Below are 20147 nucleotides of genomic sequence, written 5' to 3' on the forward strand. Positions count from 1 at the left end.
GCCCAAATATTTTGGTTGAGGTTACAAATGCAAGCAAAAGACAACAAAGAAGGGCAGTAAAAAAATCTTGGAAAATAGGAAAGTTGAACAAAGTACACAAGATTGTCAAAGAAAGCATAGAAAGAGAGACAGCAATAAATTAAAAACAGACTAAGATACATAGGTGAATTGGGCGCAAAAAAACTATAAACAAACAACCAAGGATGTACGCCATTCAGACCCAAAATCTGAAGGCGGATAGAAAAGCGACTGGTAAAGAACTGTGTTGGTCAAAGGCATGATATTGTGAAGGATTTCTTCCCCGCTAACTAAATCCAATTTATCTATATTCTCAGATACACTAATTTACAGGTGCACAGGATGGAAACAACCTCAAAATATAGAGGAAATCATCTAGAAACAAGAATTTTTTTTAAATTTAATTGCCCATTAAACCTATTTGGTATAAGTGAAGCAAAATGACCTGAACAAACATAAATACGGGTTCACGAACAAAAGTTTATTCCAAGAAGCCTAAATTAGTAAATTATAGCAACTGCAGAGCAAAGAAGGAAAAGCATTTAAAAATAACAAACCAACTGTGGTTAAACCAAACTGAATATAACATGACTTATTCTAGATGTATAAAGCACCTAGTGTCATACACTTGACGCTCGCATGAGTGTATCCAATTCGTGTCTGACATGCTTAATATTACATGGACCTACCCAGCACATTGTCTAACTAAAAGTTGTCACTAAATGTAGGTCTCCGCATGAACTGTCCAAAGGCACGTTGCATAAACCAAACGCTAGACTTGGGTTCGAGCCCCATATGGGGCGGTTGGGGTGAGTATTTATGTGGCTACAGATAATTAGTGAAACAATAAAGATCTCTTCATCTTGGAATCTATGCAAATTAAGTCCAGAAGCACCTCAACAAGGGTTTTGAAGTCTTATACACAGCACCAAATTTTCAACCGTAATCCTACAGACATCAAAAGCTTATATAGATTATAGAATTTCTGATAGGAAAAACAATACCTACAATCCTTACATCTTCTTTAGCTCAGTATATGAATGTTTGTACGTCCAATTACAAGAAGGAACCAACTCGCTTGGCTGATCAAACTGTCTTTATATGCAGCCAATGATACTTCCAAAAGGTAAGTGAGAGGTTGTTTTCGGCATTTGAGTGCAACAATGGATCAAGAGAAGCATGCCTGGAGAATAGGAAGCATGAGAAGGGCATGGTCAAAACCCAAAGGGAATCATGAATATGACACTGACACTCATACCGAAACTAACATCAGTGCCTGAGTTCTTGTGACATAGTATAGCGTATGTACAATGCTTTATGTTAGTAACTACTTCTCATCGTATGATATGTTGACTATAGAAACCTAGATCATATAGAGATTGTCATTTTTCATTCAAATACGCCTTTGTCTTGGCTAGATTCACATCTTTCATTGAGCTACTCAAAATTGTTTTCCTTTTGTTTTGAGAGGTTACAGCCTTTTCTCTACAAAATATTTGTTAATAGTTATTATGTCATTGCTCCTTAGATATTGGGTATCTGAGGAGTGGATGAAAAATGGACTTGGTTGAAAGCTTATATTTCAAATTTAGTTAACAGAAATATGTCTTAGCATCCTGTTGAGAATGGGACGTAAAGGGAAAGGAAAGGTAGGTTGTTTCTAATTGCCATATGGCCGGTATCACACTGTTGTATTTCAAATTACACACGGCCACAAAGACCATTTTTTATGTATAAGATGTGCATCTCTTTCTCTAAACAGGTCTGGGAATTCCCTTCATCAACAAGACATTTTTTAAATTACACTTCTTTCTCCTTAAAAGTGTGAATCACTGTTTTTCGGGACAGATGAAAGACATTCAACTAATACCTTAAAAACAAGCACGCCATTATATGGATTTCAATTGCAGGAATAGGTAATCAAGTGCTAATTGCAATTCCGTTGTACCTTCTTTTGCCACCATAAAACATAAGCGTAGAGGATATGATGAGAGGGGAATAAATAGAAGCGTAATTTTAAACTTAAATGGATAGCCTCTAGTATTTTAAAGAGAGGCTGTCCCACAGCATGGAAGCACCAATACGAATCGTGACATTAGAACCACCCGATGTACATATAGGTATACATGGACAGTGCTAACGAGAAGTGCGACTAAGTGACAAATGACATTAGTGGAGAAATTTACATGCCATTTTTACTTTTGCCAAGGAGAAATGCGACTTGGTGCATGTTAAGCAAAATATAAAAATGGACACTAAAATACGTGTAAGTTGTAATGAGCGGGTGAGATAGGGATTTGTCTCATATTTGGGTAAATTTCTAGCTTCTTCTGCATTCAAATACTTGATAGAAATGGCTAGAGAGTCGTCAGCCAATTCCCACGCAGTATGAAATCATGAGCCTTTTGTCAAGGCTATGATGGGGTTCAAGAGTTATGAGGGAAGAACAATGGGTAATAGAAAAATGGTAGATGCTTCATTTAATTATCGAATGTTGTAAAGGAAGAAGGAAATTGGATAGCAGAGAGAGTCTCAACCAAGAGTATTAATAATCTCAATAAATGTTGCCGCTAAATCTCTCAAAACTTCATTTTCCACTGTTAATGGCGATTTTCTCTTGTATGGTTCATCAGTAAATGTTCCCTCACAATCTTGAGCCTCAGCAATAAGGTCCGCGGCTACTCCTTTAGCTGCAAATATATCAGAGCCCACATTCTTATTGGCCGTAAAAATGTCATTAAGAGCACTTGCATACTCCGAGGCACAGTTTTCAAGACATTCTATTAGAACAAAATCATTTGTCTTTTTGAGTAGCACATTTACTTGGTTAAGGGTAGCAGTTGCTTTAACCCCTATAGCATAAAACATGATTCGAGCAAGCCCTTTAACATATGCAGCTACGCTACTAGGGTTTGATCTTAGAGTTGAAATGCAAAGATCTGGATATAGAGTTTTCTAGCAAGTGTCGCCAATTAAATCAGCCTGCAAATGGCAGCTTAGAGTGAAGAGGAGAGAAAGAAAAAGAAGTGACATTCTTGTCAAGGTGACAGAGACGTCCATTCCTTTACAAGGCAACGTAACAATGTGTTTAAGCAAGAAGCCAGATGATATCAGGGAGGATAGCACAACCTTAAGATGAATATTGACCTATCATATTTTCCAAAATGTAAAAGAGCAAGGGTCTTATGAGGAAGAGAAAATGAAATTACCAAGGCAACTTATTGCAATGATAGTGCAATATGATTTCAATGCGCCCAGATTATGTTAACTTACTCTCTCCTAAACAAGGAAAGATAAATCTATTTTATTCTCAGGATCAAGTGAAATTAAAAATGCAGTCAAGGGTCAAATAAGCATATTAATATTCCAAATCCTCTTGTAATTGACCCATAATTATCTCGGATGCACTATAAAGTTCAGGAAATCAAGATTTCTTCCATGGCCTTTATATTTTGTACCAAGTTAATCAATGCATGATGGTTGACTCTTCTTACATGTTCTTATGGGATGCACCACTAATTTATAAAAATCCTAATGCAGTCTTCAACAGGATCAAATAAAAAACCAGTGACATTCTCCCAAACCAGAGCAGCTTAGGGCAAAAAAAGCTGCAGCCTAGAAGAAAAAGTACAGCAGTCGCCAGGCAACTTCCTGGTCCTCCTATTTTACGAGAGCATGTACACCAATCTCTCTAAATTTTGAGCCAAAATACCTACTCAAAGTCACTTTTGTACTTTAGCTAGTTACTTTTTGGACACAAACTGCATCATTCTCTCTATTTTTCAAAAACGATGTCATACTTAGATGATGTAAACCGCTCATATCAATGGTGTTGTCGAGAATATACTTCATACAAAAAAATCATCTTAATTGGACATTGATAGGTATCAAACAATGTCATTTTTTAAAAATAATTTTTTTTAGATACCCATAGATGTTCCATGAAGATAATTTTTTTTTACAAATAAACTTATTGACAAGCCCTATAAAATGACCAGTTCGGATCATTCAATTAAGTGATCGTTGTATGCTTATAGATAATTTACAAGTGAAAAATGCCATTTGAAAGTGGTGCATTTGAAAAAATGTTGTCTTCCTAGTGTACAGTGACTCGGGAAATCACCGAGTCACTGTAGCATATTTAGGATATCCGCAAAGTAGAGAGGCCCCTAAAGTTCCTTTTCTCAATTTTTCATGGCTATTTTACCGAAGCATGAAGTTTAAAGCTTGGTGTACATGCTCCAAATCCAATGGTTGCAAGAAAATGTGGGGTACGGCAGAGGACTCAAATGCAAGCAACTTATGACACACTACGGAGGAGGACTCAAATGCAAGCAACTTATGACACACTATTAAACTCTGCATTCGGAGATAACATTTTACTAATTCCAACAAAAGGGAAACTAACGAACACTAGAAACACAGGAAGATAACATTATCAACCCTTACCCAAACACCATTTATTGATTTCAATGCACCCAGATTACAAAGATTTACCCACCTAAACAAGGAAAGAGAAATCTATTTTATAATTTATTCTCAGTATCAAATGAAATTAAACATGCAGTCAAGGTCAAATAAGCATTAATAATAAAAATCCGATTGCAAATGACTCATAAGTCATAATTATCTGAGATGAACTATGAACTTTAGGAAACAGAATAGAAAATCAAGATTTCTTCCATATGCTTTGAGATTTTTGTAGTAAGTTAATAATGCATGCTAATAACACTTTCTTACTTATTCTTATGGGATGTACCAACAACTTTTTAAAGCTTCCGAATATGGTCTTCAAGGACCAAATGAAAATCCAGCAACAGTCTCCCAAACCAGAGCAGACTAGGGCAAATAAACAAGCTGCAGCCTGGAAGAAAAAGCACAGTGGTCTCCAGCCAACCTCCTATTTTATAAGTCCAGCGGTTGCTAAAAAATTGATGGGGTGGAGAAATCAATTGCAAGCAACTCTTGACAAACTATTAACCTATGCATTCGGAGATAACATTTTACGAATTCCACCCAAAGTATGAATGACACAAGAAACACAGGAGAAGGATAACATTATCAGCCCTTCACCAAACACTTTTTTCTCAAACGCCATTGCATGTTTCCTCTTTTTTCATTCCATTAGTTTCTCAACGCGGAAGAGTTTTGGTCTCTCTGCAACACGAATTTCTGTGAATCTCCTAATGCCATAACCACAGAGAAAATTCAGGAAAAAGACCATGGAACACTTCTCACCTCTACAATAATGCTCCAAAACTCTAATAAGTTGGTTCTTATGTTATATAACCTTACAAGACAGTGACACGCTACAATATTTGGAGGATATTTATACAGCAATAAGAAGAGTTTGAAGCGTAATTGGTCATTAAAAACCCGTTTTAGAACTGGGAATCGAAATAAACAAAACAAATACAAAAAAAAAAAATGACATTCAAAAGCCATGGAACACCCCCAAAAAACCAAAGAGCAGTTAACAAACATCATGGAAGTAGAAACAGGAGGGGTAACAAAGCACATAATATAAAAAATTGGGAGCGATAGTCGATGAACAACAAGGAAGATACCCTCTTCAGAAAACGTGAAGAACCGATTGTGAAGAGATCATCGACCGGCGGCGACGATCGATGTCGCTTTGTCAGTAGGAGTAGTTTGTTTGTTTGTGTTCAGGGGAAAGTTACGACGACCTCCCCTCAAGTATCAAACTGGATACGCCAGAACCCCTGTCCTTTTGGAAATTACCTTCTTTTTAAACTTTCGTCACTCCTTAATGTCGAATATAAATAGATTTGTACAACTTTGTGACTTCGTGTCATATAAAATGCTTAATAGGATAATATATGTCCCCAAAAAATCCTTTTTGGATTAGTTTGGAAAATAATGCACACTAAAAATGCAAATAATGCTTCACCCATGGGTGCTTAATACTACTTGTAGTACAAAACAATTTGAATAAAACATCAATAGCATACTTTAATGTGTATATATAGAGTAAAGTATGAAACAACCGAAATTAGAGAGTAAAGTATGAAACAACTGACATATTTAGTGTCACTTTTTCTCAACGAAACGCTTGATTTCTTCCTTGAACAAACACTAGCCCCTCTTTTTGTTCTTATGAAAAAAAATATTTGCACTGTGATCTACGATACCAAAAGAGAGTGAAAGAATATTGGGAAATTGTACACATTTTTTCCCCCTTGCCTGACATTAGTTGATGTGCCTATAGAATGGAGGGAAGAGAGACAACAACAAAATACCAGGGTGGATATATTATGCTCTACTGAGAATTCTCTTATCCAACTATTCGACAACCAAAAACCAACAATAGAACCTAAGTATGTTTTCTTCAAAACCCATATCATTATTAATTTTCATGATAAACACAATAACAAACCATCTTAGCATCAAGCTAATCGTTAATAGACATTAGATAATGAGAATACACCACCATAATTATTTCGGACCAACCCAAAACCTCGATAAATTAGGCGACTAGACTGAGACCAATCCTATAACAAGCATAAGCATCGATACAAGCATACTCAACCTGCTTCTCATCAAGAACCCTAGCCTCCCAGTTACTCCTACAAACATGCATCGGTTTCTCCATAGAAATTCCCGCGACTGCATAAGCAAGCTTTTTCAGACCAGGTTTGCGATAAAATCGTATCGGCCAGCGCGTCATAGCCACGGCTTGGATGTCAGTGGTGCTTGCGACCCTCAAGCCGTATTCCTCCCTAAGCTTCATTGCATCGTCCTCAACCTCAACTCCGACAAAAGTAATGTTAGGGTCATTGAGGAAATTCTTAATGGACTGCGGAATGTAGTCAATATAGAACATTTGGAGGATGAGGCATTTGGTGTCGATGCATAGCTGCAGTGTGGCTGTCTTATTACTCATTGAGCTGATGACGTGAGGCCTCCACTCGCAGTCTAGTCCGACGATCATCTTTTGATTGCCGCTGTGAAGAGAGAGTACATTTTGGACCCATTCATCAGCCATGGAAGCTTTGTCCGTGACGGTCACTTCAATAGTCTTGCCGGAGAAAGAAACCATCTGTTTGTAATTGTTAGCCATATCTCTCAATTGCCTCGCTCTTTGGTGGTTTGTCTCAGGAGTACTTCAGTCCTTATATATAGAGCTAATCATGCATGGATACGACATGGAATCCAAAGGGTGCATTCAGAAAGGAGACCATGAGGCAGAGTTGGCTTTGTGGATTTCCATTGGTTCTAAAGTGATTGTATGTACCTCGTAACCAATCCCGGCCCCGACATTTGGGTTGCCCACTTAATTTTAAGTTACAAAAATAGAGAGACATACAAGTCAAAAAAATATTCAATGTTACATTTTACTTTTAACTAGCTTGAATTACATCAAAAAAATCAAAATCAAAATATAACCCCGGTTATATTGCTTTATGATTACCACAATTTGATTCAAAGTAAACAATTTTTCCTTGAATTTCTTGAAGCAACTACTTTGATTAAGTCACCGTACTTTAGTTTATTCATGAAGTCATTTTTAATTGAGATCATAACGAATCTACTTAATCTCTCGTGTGACATGAAGGTCCGAATGTAAGTTTCTACCTACTTCAACTAAGAAAAATTGCTCTCCGCCGACGCAACTGTAATAGAAATATTTAACTATATTGATAAGCAACCACATACGATTTGGAAACTACTATCTTCCTAATAAAATCTTATAACCACACAATTAAAAAACACATCTGGACAAAATCTGAACAACTTAAGTACACTAACTCTCGAAAAATTAAAGAAGTAAAATCTTTTTAGCGAAAATTCCTACTACAGTTAAAATTAAATGAGTAAATTAAAATATTTTTAACGTCTATATGAGATATTGTAATAAAAAAAATTAAAATAAAATAGTTTGACCAAAACATAAAAAGATTTATTACAATAAAGTTTAATAAACCCTTTAACTTTTAATAGTAGAAATCACATAAAAAATAAAATGAAAAAAAATAATAGTAGGAGGCTTAAGCAAATTTTTTAAAAAATGTCCCATAAAAAGACAAAGAATCTGAGCATTTGGTCCCAAAAATTGGCCATTAGTTTTTTAGAAAAATCATGACCGGAGGAGTGTGCAATAGAGAGAGAGAGAGAGAGAGAGAGAGAGAGAGAAGTGCGAAGTAGGGAAACATAATTTGTCGGTCCTAACTGCAGGAGAAAGTAACACGTATTCCTTTAGAAAATGAGAAAGGACGGGAAACGAACAAATGAGACTTGTGGGAGAATAAAAAACAAAGGAGAAAGTAACACGTATTCTTTTAAAAAACAATAAGTCTAGGTACATTATATTTAACTACTATATCATCAACTATATATTTTATAGAGCTCATCCTGTGTCTCAAAAAAATACAGAAAAATATTCATAAATTTTAAAATAATATATTATGGGGCCCTATAAAAAATCAGCTCCAACAAATATCGGTAAATATTATTTCTTGATTCGTAGGGGCGAAACGGTGCAGTTAAACAGTTTCGTCCCCACAAATCAAAAAATAATACTTACCGATATTCTTTGGAGCTGATTTTTTACAGGGCCCCATAAAGTATTATTCTAAAATTTATGGACATTTTTCTATATTTTTTTGGAAGCCGAGGTGAGCCGTATAAAAAATATAATGGATGGTAGTGCATGTAGCATCTCTTTTTAAAAAATGATAAAGGACAGGAAACGAACAAAGGAGGCGGAGGATAAAAAAAGAGAGGAGAAAGTAACACGTATTCTTTTAAAAAATGGGAAAGGACAGGAAACGAACAAAGGAGGCTTGGGAGGATTAAAAAAAAGGGGAGAAAGTAACACGTATTCTTTTTTAAAATGAAAAAGGACAGGAAACGAACAAAGAAGGCTTGGGAGGATTAAAAAAAAAAAGAGAAAGGAGAATGCAAGCGGCTTTATGGGACTCGAACCTGTTCATTCTCTAGGAAGCTACATGGCCTTACCACTAGGAAGCAACATAAAAAATTAAGTAGGAGGCTTAAGCAAATTTTTAAAAAAAATGTCCCACGGAAAGACCTATGAATCAGAGCATTTGGTCCCAAAAATTGGCCATTAGTTTTTTAGAAATATCATGACCGGAGGAGTGTGCAACAGAGAGAGAAGTGCGAAGCACGAAAACATTTTCACAAGTGGGAATTGTGGATGCTATATGGGACTTGAACCTGTTCATTCTCTAGAAAGCTAGATGGCCTTACCACTAGGCCTAAGACACCATATGTTATTAAAGTGCTAACATTTATATTTATTACATACTTTATGGTTTTTTTTTTTTTTTTTGGTTGCCCCGTGGTGGGGGTTGTCCAAAGCTGAGGGCTTGTTCGGCTCACTCCGGAGCTGGCCCTGCTCGTAACAAAGAAAAAGTTAATTGCGTGCAGATACCCATACAAATGCCAAAGAACTATCATCAAATACTCTTCACCTTCTGTTCCTATACATACGCGAAACGCCAACTTCATTAAGTTCTAGCACTGATAACTTCAATTCATGGATGTACCTAGTTCAATTCACTTGGGAGAGGAGGAATCCATTGAGTTGATAACCTTACCTATTCTCAGAGTCACTCATCAATGAATCGCAATAAAGTATTTTTTTTTTCTCGATAACTCGGGATTAACTTGGTGAAAGATTATTCATGTTATGCAGAAACGCATCCCATTAATCAAAAAAGCAAGAGTGACAATGTGCTTGCAGAACCTTAACACACTATTTTGTTATTCACCTTGCGTTCCTAGTAAAACCATTTTACATCTCTTCTATTCCGTGCTGCATTTTTGTTTTTCACATTACCAAAATGTAAGTATTTCAGGGTCAAAAGACGATTGGACAAGACAAATATCCCCTGCCCACGTTTTGCCCAAAACCCCACGCGCAAAACAACAAAAACCATTACATTTCTAGGCGAAGGCCAAGGGTTTCTGCATAGGGCAAAGTCCACTTTCAACCCCTGTGGTTATCGTCATGTGCGGATATTTCCTCATTGTTCAAAACTGAGCACATAACTTACCTGTGGTTTTGAAAATGTGCAGATAGACCCTCTGTCGTCATGTTTTCCATCCATATTAACGGAGTTGTATCTCATACGCCTCTAAAATGTAATATAAGTCGTTCATAATGTATTAAATAAAAAATAGAGTATATCTGTAAAAAAAAAACATTCGATTAGGCATCAATAACCCAATGATCTAATTTTTAGTAAATTCAAATTTGAAATTTTAATTTCATAACAAAATCGATTCGACCATGAGCTTTTCATTTTTTGGTTGACTTGAATTTTGGCATAGATGTAGTACTCGTCAAAATTTACAATATCTACGATTTGGATTCAATTTCTGGTATAGGGAATAGTGTGGTTAGATTTAAAAAAGAAGAAGAATCAAGGGACATGATGAAGGTATATCGGTCATTTAATGTTGTGTCCATTAATATGGATGGAAAACACGACGGCAGGGGGTTTATCCGCATATTTTCAAAATCACAGGTAGATAATGTGCTCAGTTTTGAACCATGATGAGGATATCTCGCACATGGCGATAACCACAAGGGGTCAAAGTGGACTTTGCCCTTATGCATATACTTCTCATTCGGATGGATATTTTTCACTTGCTTATACATTGTCTCAGAGTTTGACTGTTGGAGATTCAATATGCTATAATTTTCATCCAGAGGGTTTTACCTACTTGCTTCCACGAAACTAGAGAGTTCAAATTGTTCAAACCAAGGTAGTGCAAACGTAATTACCAAAAAAAAAGTATTGCAAGCGTTAAATAGACAAATCGTCGGAAATTAAACCCAACTGTGTGATATCAACCATAATGATGAGAAAACTATGCAGCTCTTCACCAGAACTCTGCAAATCTAATACTAGTAAATAACATAAGCAGCAATGTAGTAACTCCTAATGTATGCCAGAAGCTGGAAAAAATGGAAAGAAGTCGTTAAATCTCCTGGATCAACTTGTTGGCAATCCTATAACAAGCATAAGCATCAATGCAAGCATGCTCAATCAACTTGTCATCAAGAACCGTTGATTCCCAATCACACTTGTACGGCTTCTCTGTCTTCTGCATACAAAGCCCAGCAACTTCATGTGCTATAGCCCTCAAACTAGATTTACCATGAAAGCTAATTGGGAACCAGATCTTTGCCAAAGCACGTATATCTACCTTTTTACTACAAACGAGTTGATACTCCTCCTCTAGCTTTCACGTGTTTTCATGGATCTAAATACCGACGAATGTGATACTGGGTTCAGAAAGAAACACCTTTAAAGATTGGGGGAACTCGTTCATGTGTAGTAGTTGGAGTACGAGGCACTTGGTGCCATGACATAGCTGTAAGGTTGATATTTTGCCACTCATCGTCCTTATTGGGTGAGGGCTAGATTTGCAGTCCAAACCTATTATAATTTGCTGACCTCTATGCGTGGACAGAACATTGTGCACCCAGTTGTCTACCAAGGAAGCCTTGTCAGCAATTGTTGCTTCTATGATTTCACCTGAAAAAGAGACCAAGAGTATATAGCTCTCTCTCTCTCTCTCTCTCTCTCTCTCTCTCTCTCTCTCTCTCTCTCTCATGTGACTCCATCTGATGTGCCTTTAGAATCCAAAGTGGGTGCATCGACCAGACCAGGAAGACGTAGAGGCCTTTTGTCTTCGTTTCATGTTCCAACAGGTTCCGGGTTTTTTTTTTGATAACTGAAGAATTTTATTAGCGAAAGACATTAAGGAAATACCATCCGCATACCAAAAAAACCCTATACATTCTCCTAAAAATAGAAAAGCTCAAACTAACTTAAAAATTGATCAAGAGAAAAACAGCTTCCGTTTAAAACTGGCCATCATTTCCTCTGTTTAATCACACTTAAACATGTGCACCCTAAGATTCCTATAGTTGCCTCTCTCTTCTCTCCTACAACCCCCTATAGTTATTTCAATGTTAGCCAAAGCATCATTTTAAGCGCCACCAAATCGAGTCTATTAGTTTTGTACTACTATAATTTTAGAATAATCGGCCAAACCCATAATAAGTAAACATTGCAGAAAATACGTTTGGTAGTACTTACAATACTACTGTTGTTATTATTCCCCAAGTAGGCAACTTTCTACATGCCAAAGAAACGAATTTTTTCCCCGGGTGCATTAGGAGGAGTCTTGACCTCCTTTCTCACTTTCTTTCTATCAATAAAATTCTTCTCTGCCATTCAAAAAAAAAAGAGGAGTCTTGACATCCTTGCAAGGAAAACAAACTCTAGCAAACAAAAGATGGTAAACATGAGTGGAGCCACGCAAACACCATCAACCATCATCCTCCACAACTATCAATTCTCAGCCACCATTACAAGCTCTGCTCACCGGTCAACTAAAATCTATGCATAATATTAGAGTATAGCATCTCCAGAACCCTTGCCAGCAGTGCCCTTGCCAGCAGTATAATTGTCGCAGTGTAAGGCTGCTGTGCTAATCGCAATTCCAAATGTTGAATTTCAAAAGTACAAGCCGACAATTTTTTTGACCAGCAGTTAATGTTGATCAACTGACACGGAGCCGTTAGCAATATCTCAACATCTCGACTGAATGTCTTAATTACGTAGCGAACCCCTGCCAGCACAACTTTGGGAATGCACGTGAAGTAACCTTACATCACTATCCCGAAAGCAGTCCCCATCCCGGATTGGCAGAGGACTAATATAGAATCCTAGGTTGGGGGCGGGGATTGGAGGAATGTAGCTATCCCGAAAGCAGTCCCCCATCCCGGATTGGCTGAGGACTAATATAGAATCCTAGGTTGGGGGCGGGGATTGGAGGAATGTAGCCGAACCATTACATCGGTAGAATTGAGTAACCTGGCGCTGTGCTTGCAAATTTTAACTCGGCACAACTACCCCAGTCCGGTTATAGGCACACAACTTCAGCTCAATTTCAGATTCATTCCCAGATATCCTGGATGATTACGGTAAGGTTGCATACTTACAGAACTTTTTTATGCAGAACTTTTTTCGGTATTTTTTATTTTTCACAACTTTTTGTTTAGCTTTTCATTTTAATTTTTAAGATTAATCATTCATCCCGACAAGAAGAATCAGACAAGTACAAAAATATGGACCGATATTCAAAAAAATTCATATAACCTGACACTCGTACAAAAGAAGTCAATCGTTTGTACTTTTTTCGACTTTAGTGAAAAACAAATTTGCTTTTGGTCATAAACTTTTATTTTTAAACTCCACTTGTCGAGACAGATGATTAATCCAAAAAATATCAAGCAAGTCGAACAAAAACTTAGAAAAGACAAACAAAACACACCAAACGAAAAAGAAAAAGAAGTTAAGAATGAGCCCTAAGTTGAATAGAATAAGGGTAAGAGAATAGTTAAACACCCACATGGCAGAAACATGCCAGGTGATGAGATTTCCCCTACAGTACCTGTACCTTCTCCCTTGCAGACAAGGACCATAAGTAGTCATACAGCGTGCAATAGGATGTGTCAAGTAGCTGGTCACCAGCTACCAACACACAAGCTACCATAGTGATAAGTACAAGCGATGCTAGGGACTCTCACAAATGTTGATAGGACCCACGGTTTAGAGGGTCTCACAATCACTTGTGAGAGAAGATGTACAAATGGATGTGTTCCTGGAATTTTTGGATAACAGAGCATAAGAAAACAATATCTAATATCAATCTCTGTTTAACTGAAACAAAAGGAGAAAATATGTCCACATCATGGAAATCCACTTTTTAGAAGCCAAAATTAGAGACTACGAGCTGTTGCAGATGAACCAAAACCATGCCTTCATTTCTTTTGTTCACAATGCGAATGTTTTAAAAGGAACACAGAACCATTTAGGGGGACAAAAGTACACTCTCAAATGGGGATTATAAAAACCAACGGTCCTTCTGGAGTCCAGATACATCATTAAAAAGCTCACCTAAATTTGAGACTCCCATGCGCCGAACAACTGGACCCTGAAAATTTTTGGAGTGAAAACTTAAGCTACCGCATATTTAGACAAAAGGAAATAGACAACATCAAGGCAACTTCACCACAATGGCCACCCCTACCAGCAGAAAGGGGAAAAACTACAAAAATCACAATAGCCACGCCATATGCAAACTACAAAATTAAGCAAGACACATCCCAGACTAACAACTTGGTATTGGTATTTGGTATTGTAGCCGACTCATGCCTGATTGACCCCGAAAACCAAGATGAATAACTTTCGAACCTTACCCAATGATATCTGCAATGCTTCAGCTTAACAAAAAAACAAAAGAAGACAACAAGAAGATTCGGCTTCTTAGCTTGATTAAGGAGAGAGATTACTCACCAAACTTAGCTCCCATGCACCACTTAGTACCGATTATACGCTTTCCCATAATCCTCACGCCTCTGACGCTGGAAGTCTCCGTAAGTGTCATGGGGCCTCAAAGAAGGATAATTATCTGTAGTGTTTTGGTATCTGCCCCTTGAGTCCATTGGCATACTAGCTCCCGCGTAGTGAGCACTGCCTGATGGGCTATCATACTCGGGATAACTGGGTTGTTTATAACCACCAAATCCAGAAGAGGATATCTGTTGCCGTGAACGTTGTTGCCTCCTTTGGGCATCAAGTTGAAGAAATTCTTCCCATTGTTTTGCATGGATCCCCCTTTGTAAAGCCAATTTCTTCACATAATTCTCCTTCATTTCCCTGACAGCCTTGAAGGCGGTAAAAAAACCAAAAGTTAAAAGGAAAACAAAACTAGTGCATGGTTGTAACCCTCATAAAGATCGTGGGTAACAAGAAGCAAAATTATCTGTTAAAAGGTTTTTTTATCAAAAAGGAAATAAAGAAAACCCAGCCTAGATCTCTTCAAAACATCAGAAATGATTTTTTGCTTGTCACAAATCGTCTTTCTTTATTGATCGACTGCTTGTCACAAATCCTCCAAAGGCTCAAATAAACCGTCAAAACATTTTGAAGTACATTAAAAGAGGACTTCAAGAGATATACAAACCTCGCGATGCTTGTAATTCTCTTCGTCTTCTTCCTTGTCACGAATACTTCCAAGTTCCATCGCCTCCCTCTTATATTCTAACTCTAATTCCTCCAAAGTATGTGGGAAGGCAGGGTGCTCAAAATTACGGCTAGACTGAATCTCTGATCCTCGTCTTTCATTAACCCAACCATCAGTTCTCTGGACCCCCATGCTTTGATTATGACCATCATATGAATCAAATGAGTTTCCAGTAAAAGGGCCGCGAGTCGGAGATTTTGAGTTGCTTGTACGAACTCTTGCTCTGTTGTTAACATAAGCTACCACCAAAGGAAGAGTCTGTTAAGCACTTCCATTCAAGATGTCCAACATTGATGTGAGAGAGAACTGTGTCTTAAATACTCCTAGTAAACCCATGTTGAAACAAACAAATGTCGAAATACTGACGGTAATTTTTTTTTCGAGACAATCCAATCGATTCACACATACCCATGTACGTAACTTCAGAATCGAACGCAAAATGCTTGAAGATAAGAACTTACCTCTTGCTGCAAACCAAATCAGAAAGAACAGGCAGCATTATTACAACATTCACAAAAGGATAAAATGGGTACAACTGCAAAATAAGTACAATTTTGTTGGGCCTAAGCTACAATAATGGGATTACCAGTTTCCTATCGACGCCGTAAATGTATCCTATGCTGTCCCTACCTTGTGGGGAACCCCTTGCCAGTTTTTGCAGATCATCATGAAAACGGTCTTCGACAACCTTATCCTGTCTACCAAACCTCTGTTGGACCTGGGATGGATTGCGTGGGCTGGGGAGAGACCTCTGGGAATCAGAGCGTCCAAACCGTGAGCTAACAGGGCTTCTCCGCTCAGGTGACTTAGATCTGCTCATGTGCGAAGAGGAACCCTTTTTTTCACCCTCTTCTTTAACCTTGTGAACAGAATCCACGCCTTTTGCCAAAATCAGTCTATCCTTGCCACTGACAATAATAAATTTTTCTTCTACTTTAATTTTGCACCCAATATCTTTTTCGATTTTTTGAATCACTTTCTCCGTGAAAAGTGCTTTCACATGTTTCTCTCTCGCGGGAACTCTTTCAAAGAAATCTTGAGACTTGCGGTTAGCTCCAAGAGTGGACGGACATCCCTACACATAAAACCAAATATGTATACACATCACTTGGAAATTTTTACCAAAGCACAATAAGGAAAGCCAAACCAAAAGGACAGAAAAGAACAGAAAATTTTCTGAAGTTAATAGTCCATGGAAAGAACAATAAGAGTAAGATGCCTGAGGGTCTGAGACACGTTCAGAAAGACAAACAACCTCTAATATGAAGCACAAAGAAGATGTTTGGCATCTCTACATCAGATTCTAGAACGACTCAGTGTGCAAAATTTGGGAGTATCCACAGTCAAAATATAAAACCAACGGAACGGGAAACATTCAGTTGGCAATATGTAGATTGTCGCAATAGATGAATTCTGAGTTTCATGCTATACAACCCCGAAACAAATTACTACAGATAATTGTTTTAACAATGACAGAGAGAGATGAAGGAAATAAATGTCAACCAAAATCCCGACGAAACCACAACTATAATCGCAACTGCTGATTGACACCAAATTTCAACTAATAAACAGGTTGAACTACTGCAAAGTAAAAATAAATAAATAGAAAAAGCTACAGCAAAAGTGTAACTGCACAAAATAATTTAGTGTTATTCTATATGCAATACATGCATGCATGCATTCCAAGAAGAGACGCTAAAATAGAAAGCATTGAGAGATAGAATGCATAAATACCTGAGTAAAGTGACCTGATTCCCCACATATTTTACAAATCATTTCTTCTTCTTTCCTCTTCTTCCAGATCCTCTCAGTAGCTTTAGACTTAGCCTCCCAAACCTTAGCTTCTCTGCTAGTAAAATCGGTTGGGACAGCATAAGGGTCATGAGTCTCGTCTTCGTCATCAGAACTTGCATGTGACCTTTTACCAGTTTTTGCTTTGTCTTCTACATTTGCGGCATTAGAACCCAGAGGGCCCGTATATTCCTTATAAAGTTCACTAAAATCGTCATCATTGTCAGGATCGGGACTATTTGCCATTCACAAAATGTCAGCCTGATATAAGTCCTGCATTCGTGTACATATTGCACATCCCACCACCATCAGCAAATGAAGCGAAATGGATGTGCAGACAAAACATTTAGAAAACCAAAGAGACTAAGAACGGGTGGCCGAATGGTCGCCACAAAGAGTTAAACAACAAAGGATGATGGAACATGAAAAGTCTATCCCACTTTCAATTAGCATGAACAATTCCATAACACAAGTGACCTAGTCCCTAAACAAGCTGGTCAAGCAGTCAACTATAATAACAGAGTAACTATCAAAGCATTGCGAGCAGTCTTTTTGTTCATTCTACAATGTAGTAATCAATTGTTCTTTATTTCATTGCAAAGCTTTTGAGTGTAAATAGTACCAGTGATTTTGTAATAAACGTTTAAGTCAAATCTCAGGCCCCATCGTCAATAAGAAAACAACCACAAACACAGTTGTGCGATTAAACGAACTTCGTTATCAAAATATTCCACAATGCATTTTTTTGGGCAATAAATGCGAGAATTAAGACGGGTGTACAAGATGACCATAACTGCAGTACTTCAACAAAGGAGGAAAATAGGATGAAACTCAAAGATAAGATGCACAAGAGCGAAGACGGCAGTCCTACAAAGGACAGTCTTGAGCATACAAATCCTCGTGAAGATTAACCACCTTAGTCTTGAGATGACGTAGCGGGTTAAATATCCAATTTCGATAACACAGGCATAATATCAAAGTGCGAAGAAGAAATATCAGTCAGTAACAAACAGGACTGGCCCTGGGCAGAAGCCTAGAAAGCCACTAAATGTATAGTACTCCTGCATATGCATCTGCGTTGAATCGATTGATCACTCCGGGTGTGGGGGTCGGACATCCTTATACTAGGGCCATTAAATTGCCGATGCGCGTCTAAGCCTCTAAATTGCCCAATGAAAAACAACAAACAAAGAGAGAGGAAAACAGATAGAGAGAGACGAACACACACACGCAGAGAGAGAGAGAGAGAGAGAGAGAGAGAGAGAGAGAGAGAGAAGGGGGTACCTGTCCTGTTCACAACTTGGGCTCTGTTGCAGATTACAGAGAAAACCCTAGATTACGTAGAAACCGGATATACATATTGCGACAATTACATACCAAAACCCTAGAACTTGATCAGTGCTACAAATTACTCCCCTTAAATGTAGTAGTACTTTTTCAGTCCAAAATCTGACTTGTAATTTAACATCTATGTCACCCTTTGTATACATCATATCCTTGGGCCTTGTTCTCCTTAGAATTTTGGCGGTTTTTCTTGTTTTGACCTTGTTCAAAAAAACATTTCATTTTTTAGTTTTGTGCGCATTTTTGTGGATTATTGATCTGTCTCGTACAGAGAAATCGGAAAGCCCAAAGAAAATTTATTCCTTGTTTGGATAATGATTTGAAAAAAAATTCTCAATTCAAAAAATACTCATTACTCCTACTTTCAATCATTACTTACACATATTTTCAATCATTATTCTAATTTCTTTCTCTATCTCTCTCCAATTATTATCTCTACTTTCAATCATTACTCTTATTTCTCTCTCCACTCATAACCCTACAAAAATTTTCAAAAACTCATCCAAACATAGCATTACTTTTACCCAAATATTTTTGAAAACAGCCAAAATAAAAGCCCCAAAAACGGCTTTTTGGACTTTAATTGAGATGTTTCTAAAAATATTTGGGTAAAAATAGAAAATTTTATTTTTACGATTTCTCTCGTCGAGGCGAATCAATAATTCACATTAAAATTTGGTACAAAACTAACAAACACTAAAAAATTCATATAAGGACAAGCCCCAAAAAATTTAGGAGAACAAGGCCTTAACTTCTCTAACAAGGGAGACTGTATTTAACCTTTTTAAAGTGGTAAATTTTCATTTATCACACTATGTCACAACCAAACCGTGTTTACAGTGCACAAAATATAAATTAACAGTACCATGTGCCTCGTGATTTAATGTCATTCCACAGCCATCAAACTAGCATTTAGGGTAGCTCCCTAATAATTACTGGTTAATTGATCAATACTCATCTTGAATACTATGAGAATTTTATTTACTAAACTTCCTAGAGTTCTTATCATTTTATAATGTTGAACCTCTTACGGTCATTGTTATATTGTCGACGCCTTATTGATTGACTCGAGTCATTGTGGATTTTACAAGTTTATTGCATATGAAATTTTAAACCTATATTTTTTACCTGCGACACGTAGTCGGTGAGTTCATAGAAGACCTTTTGGGGTTTTCTTTGCCAGTGACACTCAACAACAACAACAACAACAGAGACTTACGAGTCACCAGACATTTGGATAAGGGTTGTTTATATCTTTGTTAAGTTTGAAAACTTGTAAATATTGTAATTATCAAGCTCGAACATTTTATGTTGTTTTGTTGTTACAACCCATGTTTTGAAAATGAAGGTTGTCTTTTATGTGGACTGTAGATGCAATAGGAGGATCTTAATCCCCTAATCGGTCACGTATTATATAATCCACCGTTGGTTGTTTTGTGTTGTGACACAATAAAATTAGGGTATTAAGGGAGATCTCACCGACTTATACTAGTAATTACCGAGTAAACATGAGTTTGTGCCTTTCCAATCTAGGTCAACTTTGAGCATACTTGGTGCATTGAGACATGGTATTTTACTCAAATGTAGTTGGTTTATAAAGTCAAATTCATCATTTTTGTGCTAGATTTTTTTTCGCCAGAATATTGGTAATTTCTATTTGCAACAAAAATCCGAAAACATAGCAAGGTTAGGATCAAGACTGTAGCGTTGGGATATAATTGACCGGCTCTCGGACGAACAATTTTCAAAACTTAACATGTAGAAGAGTCTATGATGCTTAAAATTTAGAAGAAAAAAAAGATTTGTTCCTTTTGGAAGGCCTATTAATTCAAAGAATAAAAGAGGAAAACTTGTTTTCTTGAACTTTTGTTTCGCATTTATGTTTATGTGTTTGTTTTTGT

The 20147-nt window shown here is 37.2% G+C and overlaps 2 protein-coding genes and 1 long non-coding RNA gene across 3 annotated transcripts; all 3 read right to left on the reverse strand.

The window, feature by feature from the left end:
• Positions 1-853: 853 nt before the first annotated feature.
• LOC131313752 (uncharacterized) lies at positions 854-6038 on the reverse strand. The gene is made up of 2 exons (XR_009196303.1): positions 5586-6038; positions 854-1201 (listed from the first exon to the last, which is right to left on the reverse strand). It is a non-coding gene; the product is annotated as an uncharacterized LOC131313752 (long non-coding RNA).
• A 467-nt stretch (positions 6039-6505) lies between these two features.
• LOC131312918 (3'-5' exonuclease-like) lies at positions 6506-7099 on the reverse strand. The gene has a single exon (XM_058340943.1). It carries the CDS (start codon positions 7097-7099, stop codon positions 6506-6508), a length of 594 nt encoding a protein of 197 aa, XP_058196926.1.
• Positions 7100-13821: 6722 nt separating this feature from the next.
• LOC131313464 (uncharacterized) lies at positions 13822-18334 on the reverse strand. Its single transcript, XM_058341781.1, has 6 exons — positions 18187-18334; positions 16846-17175; positions 15742-16186; positions 15052-15350; positions 14382-14752; positions 13822-14019 (listed from the first exon to the last, which is right to left on the reverse strand). The coding sequence occupies exons 2-5, from the start codon at positions 17146-17148 to the stop codon at positions 14405-14407; spliced, it is 1395 nt and encodes a 464-aa protein (XP_058197764.1). The 5' UTR covers positions 17149-17175; positions 18187-18334; the 3' UTR covers positions 13822-14019; positions 14382-14404.
• Between the last annotated feature and the right edge of the window lie 1813 nt (positions 18335-20147).

The sequence above is a fragment of the Rhododendron vialii genome, chromosome 13a (assembly GCF_030253575.1).
Source record: "Rhododendron vialii isolate Sample 1 chromosome 13a, ASM3025357v1".
Classification (NCBI taxonomy): Eukaryota; Viridiplantae; Streptophyta; class Magnoliopsida; order Ericales; family Ericaceae; genus Rhododendron; species Rhododendron vialii.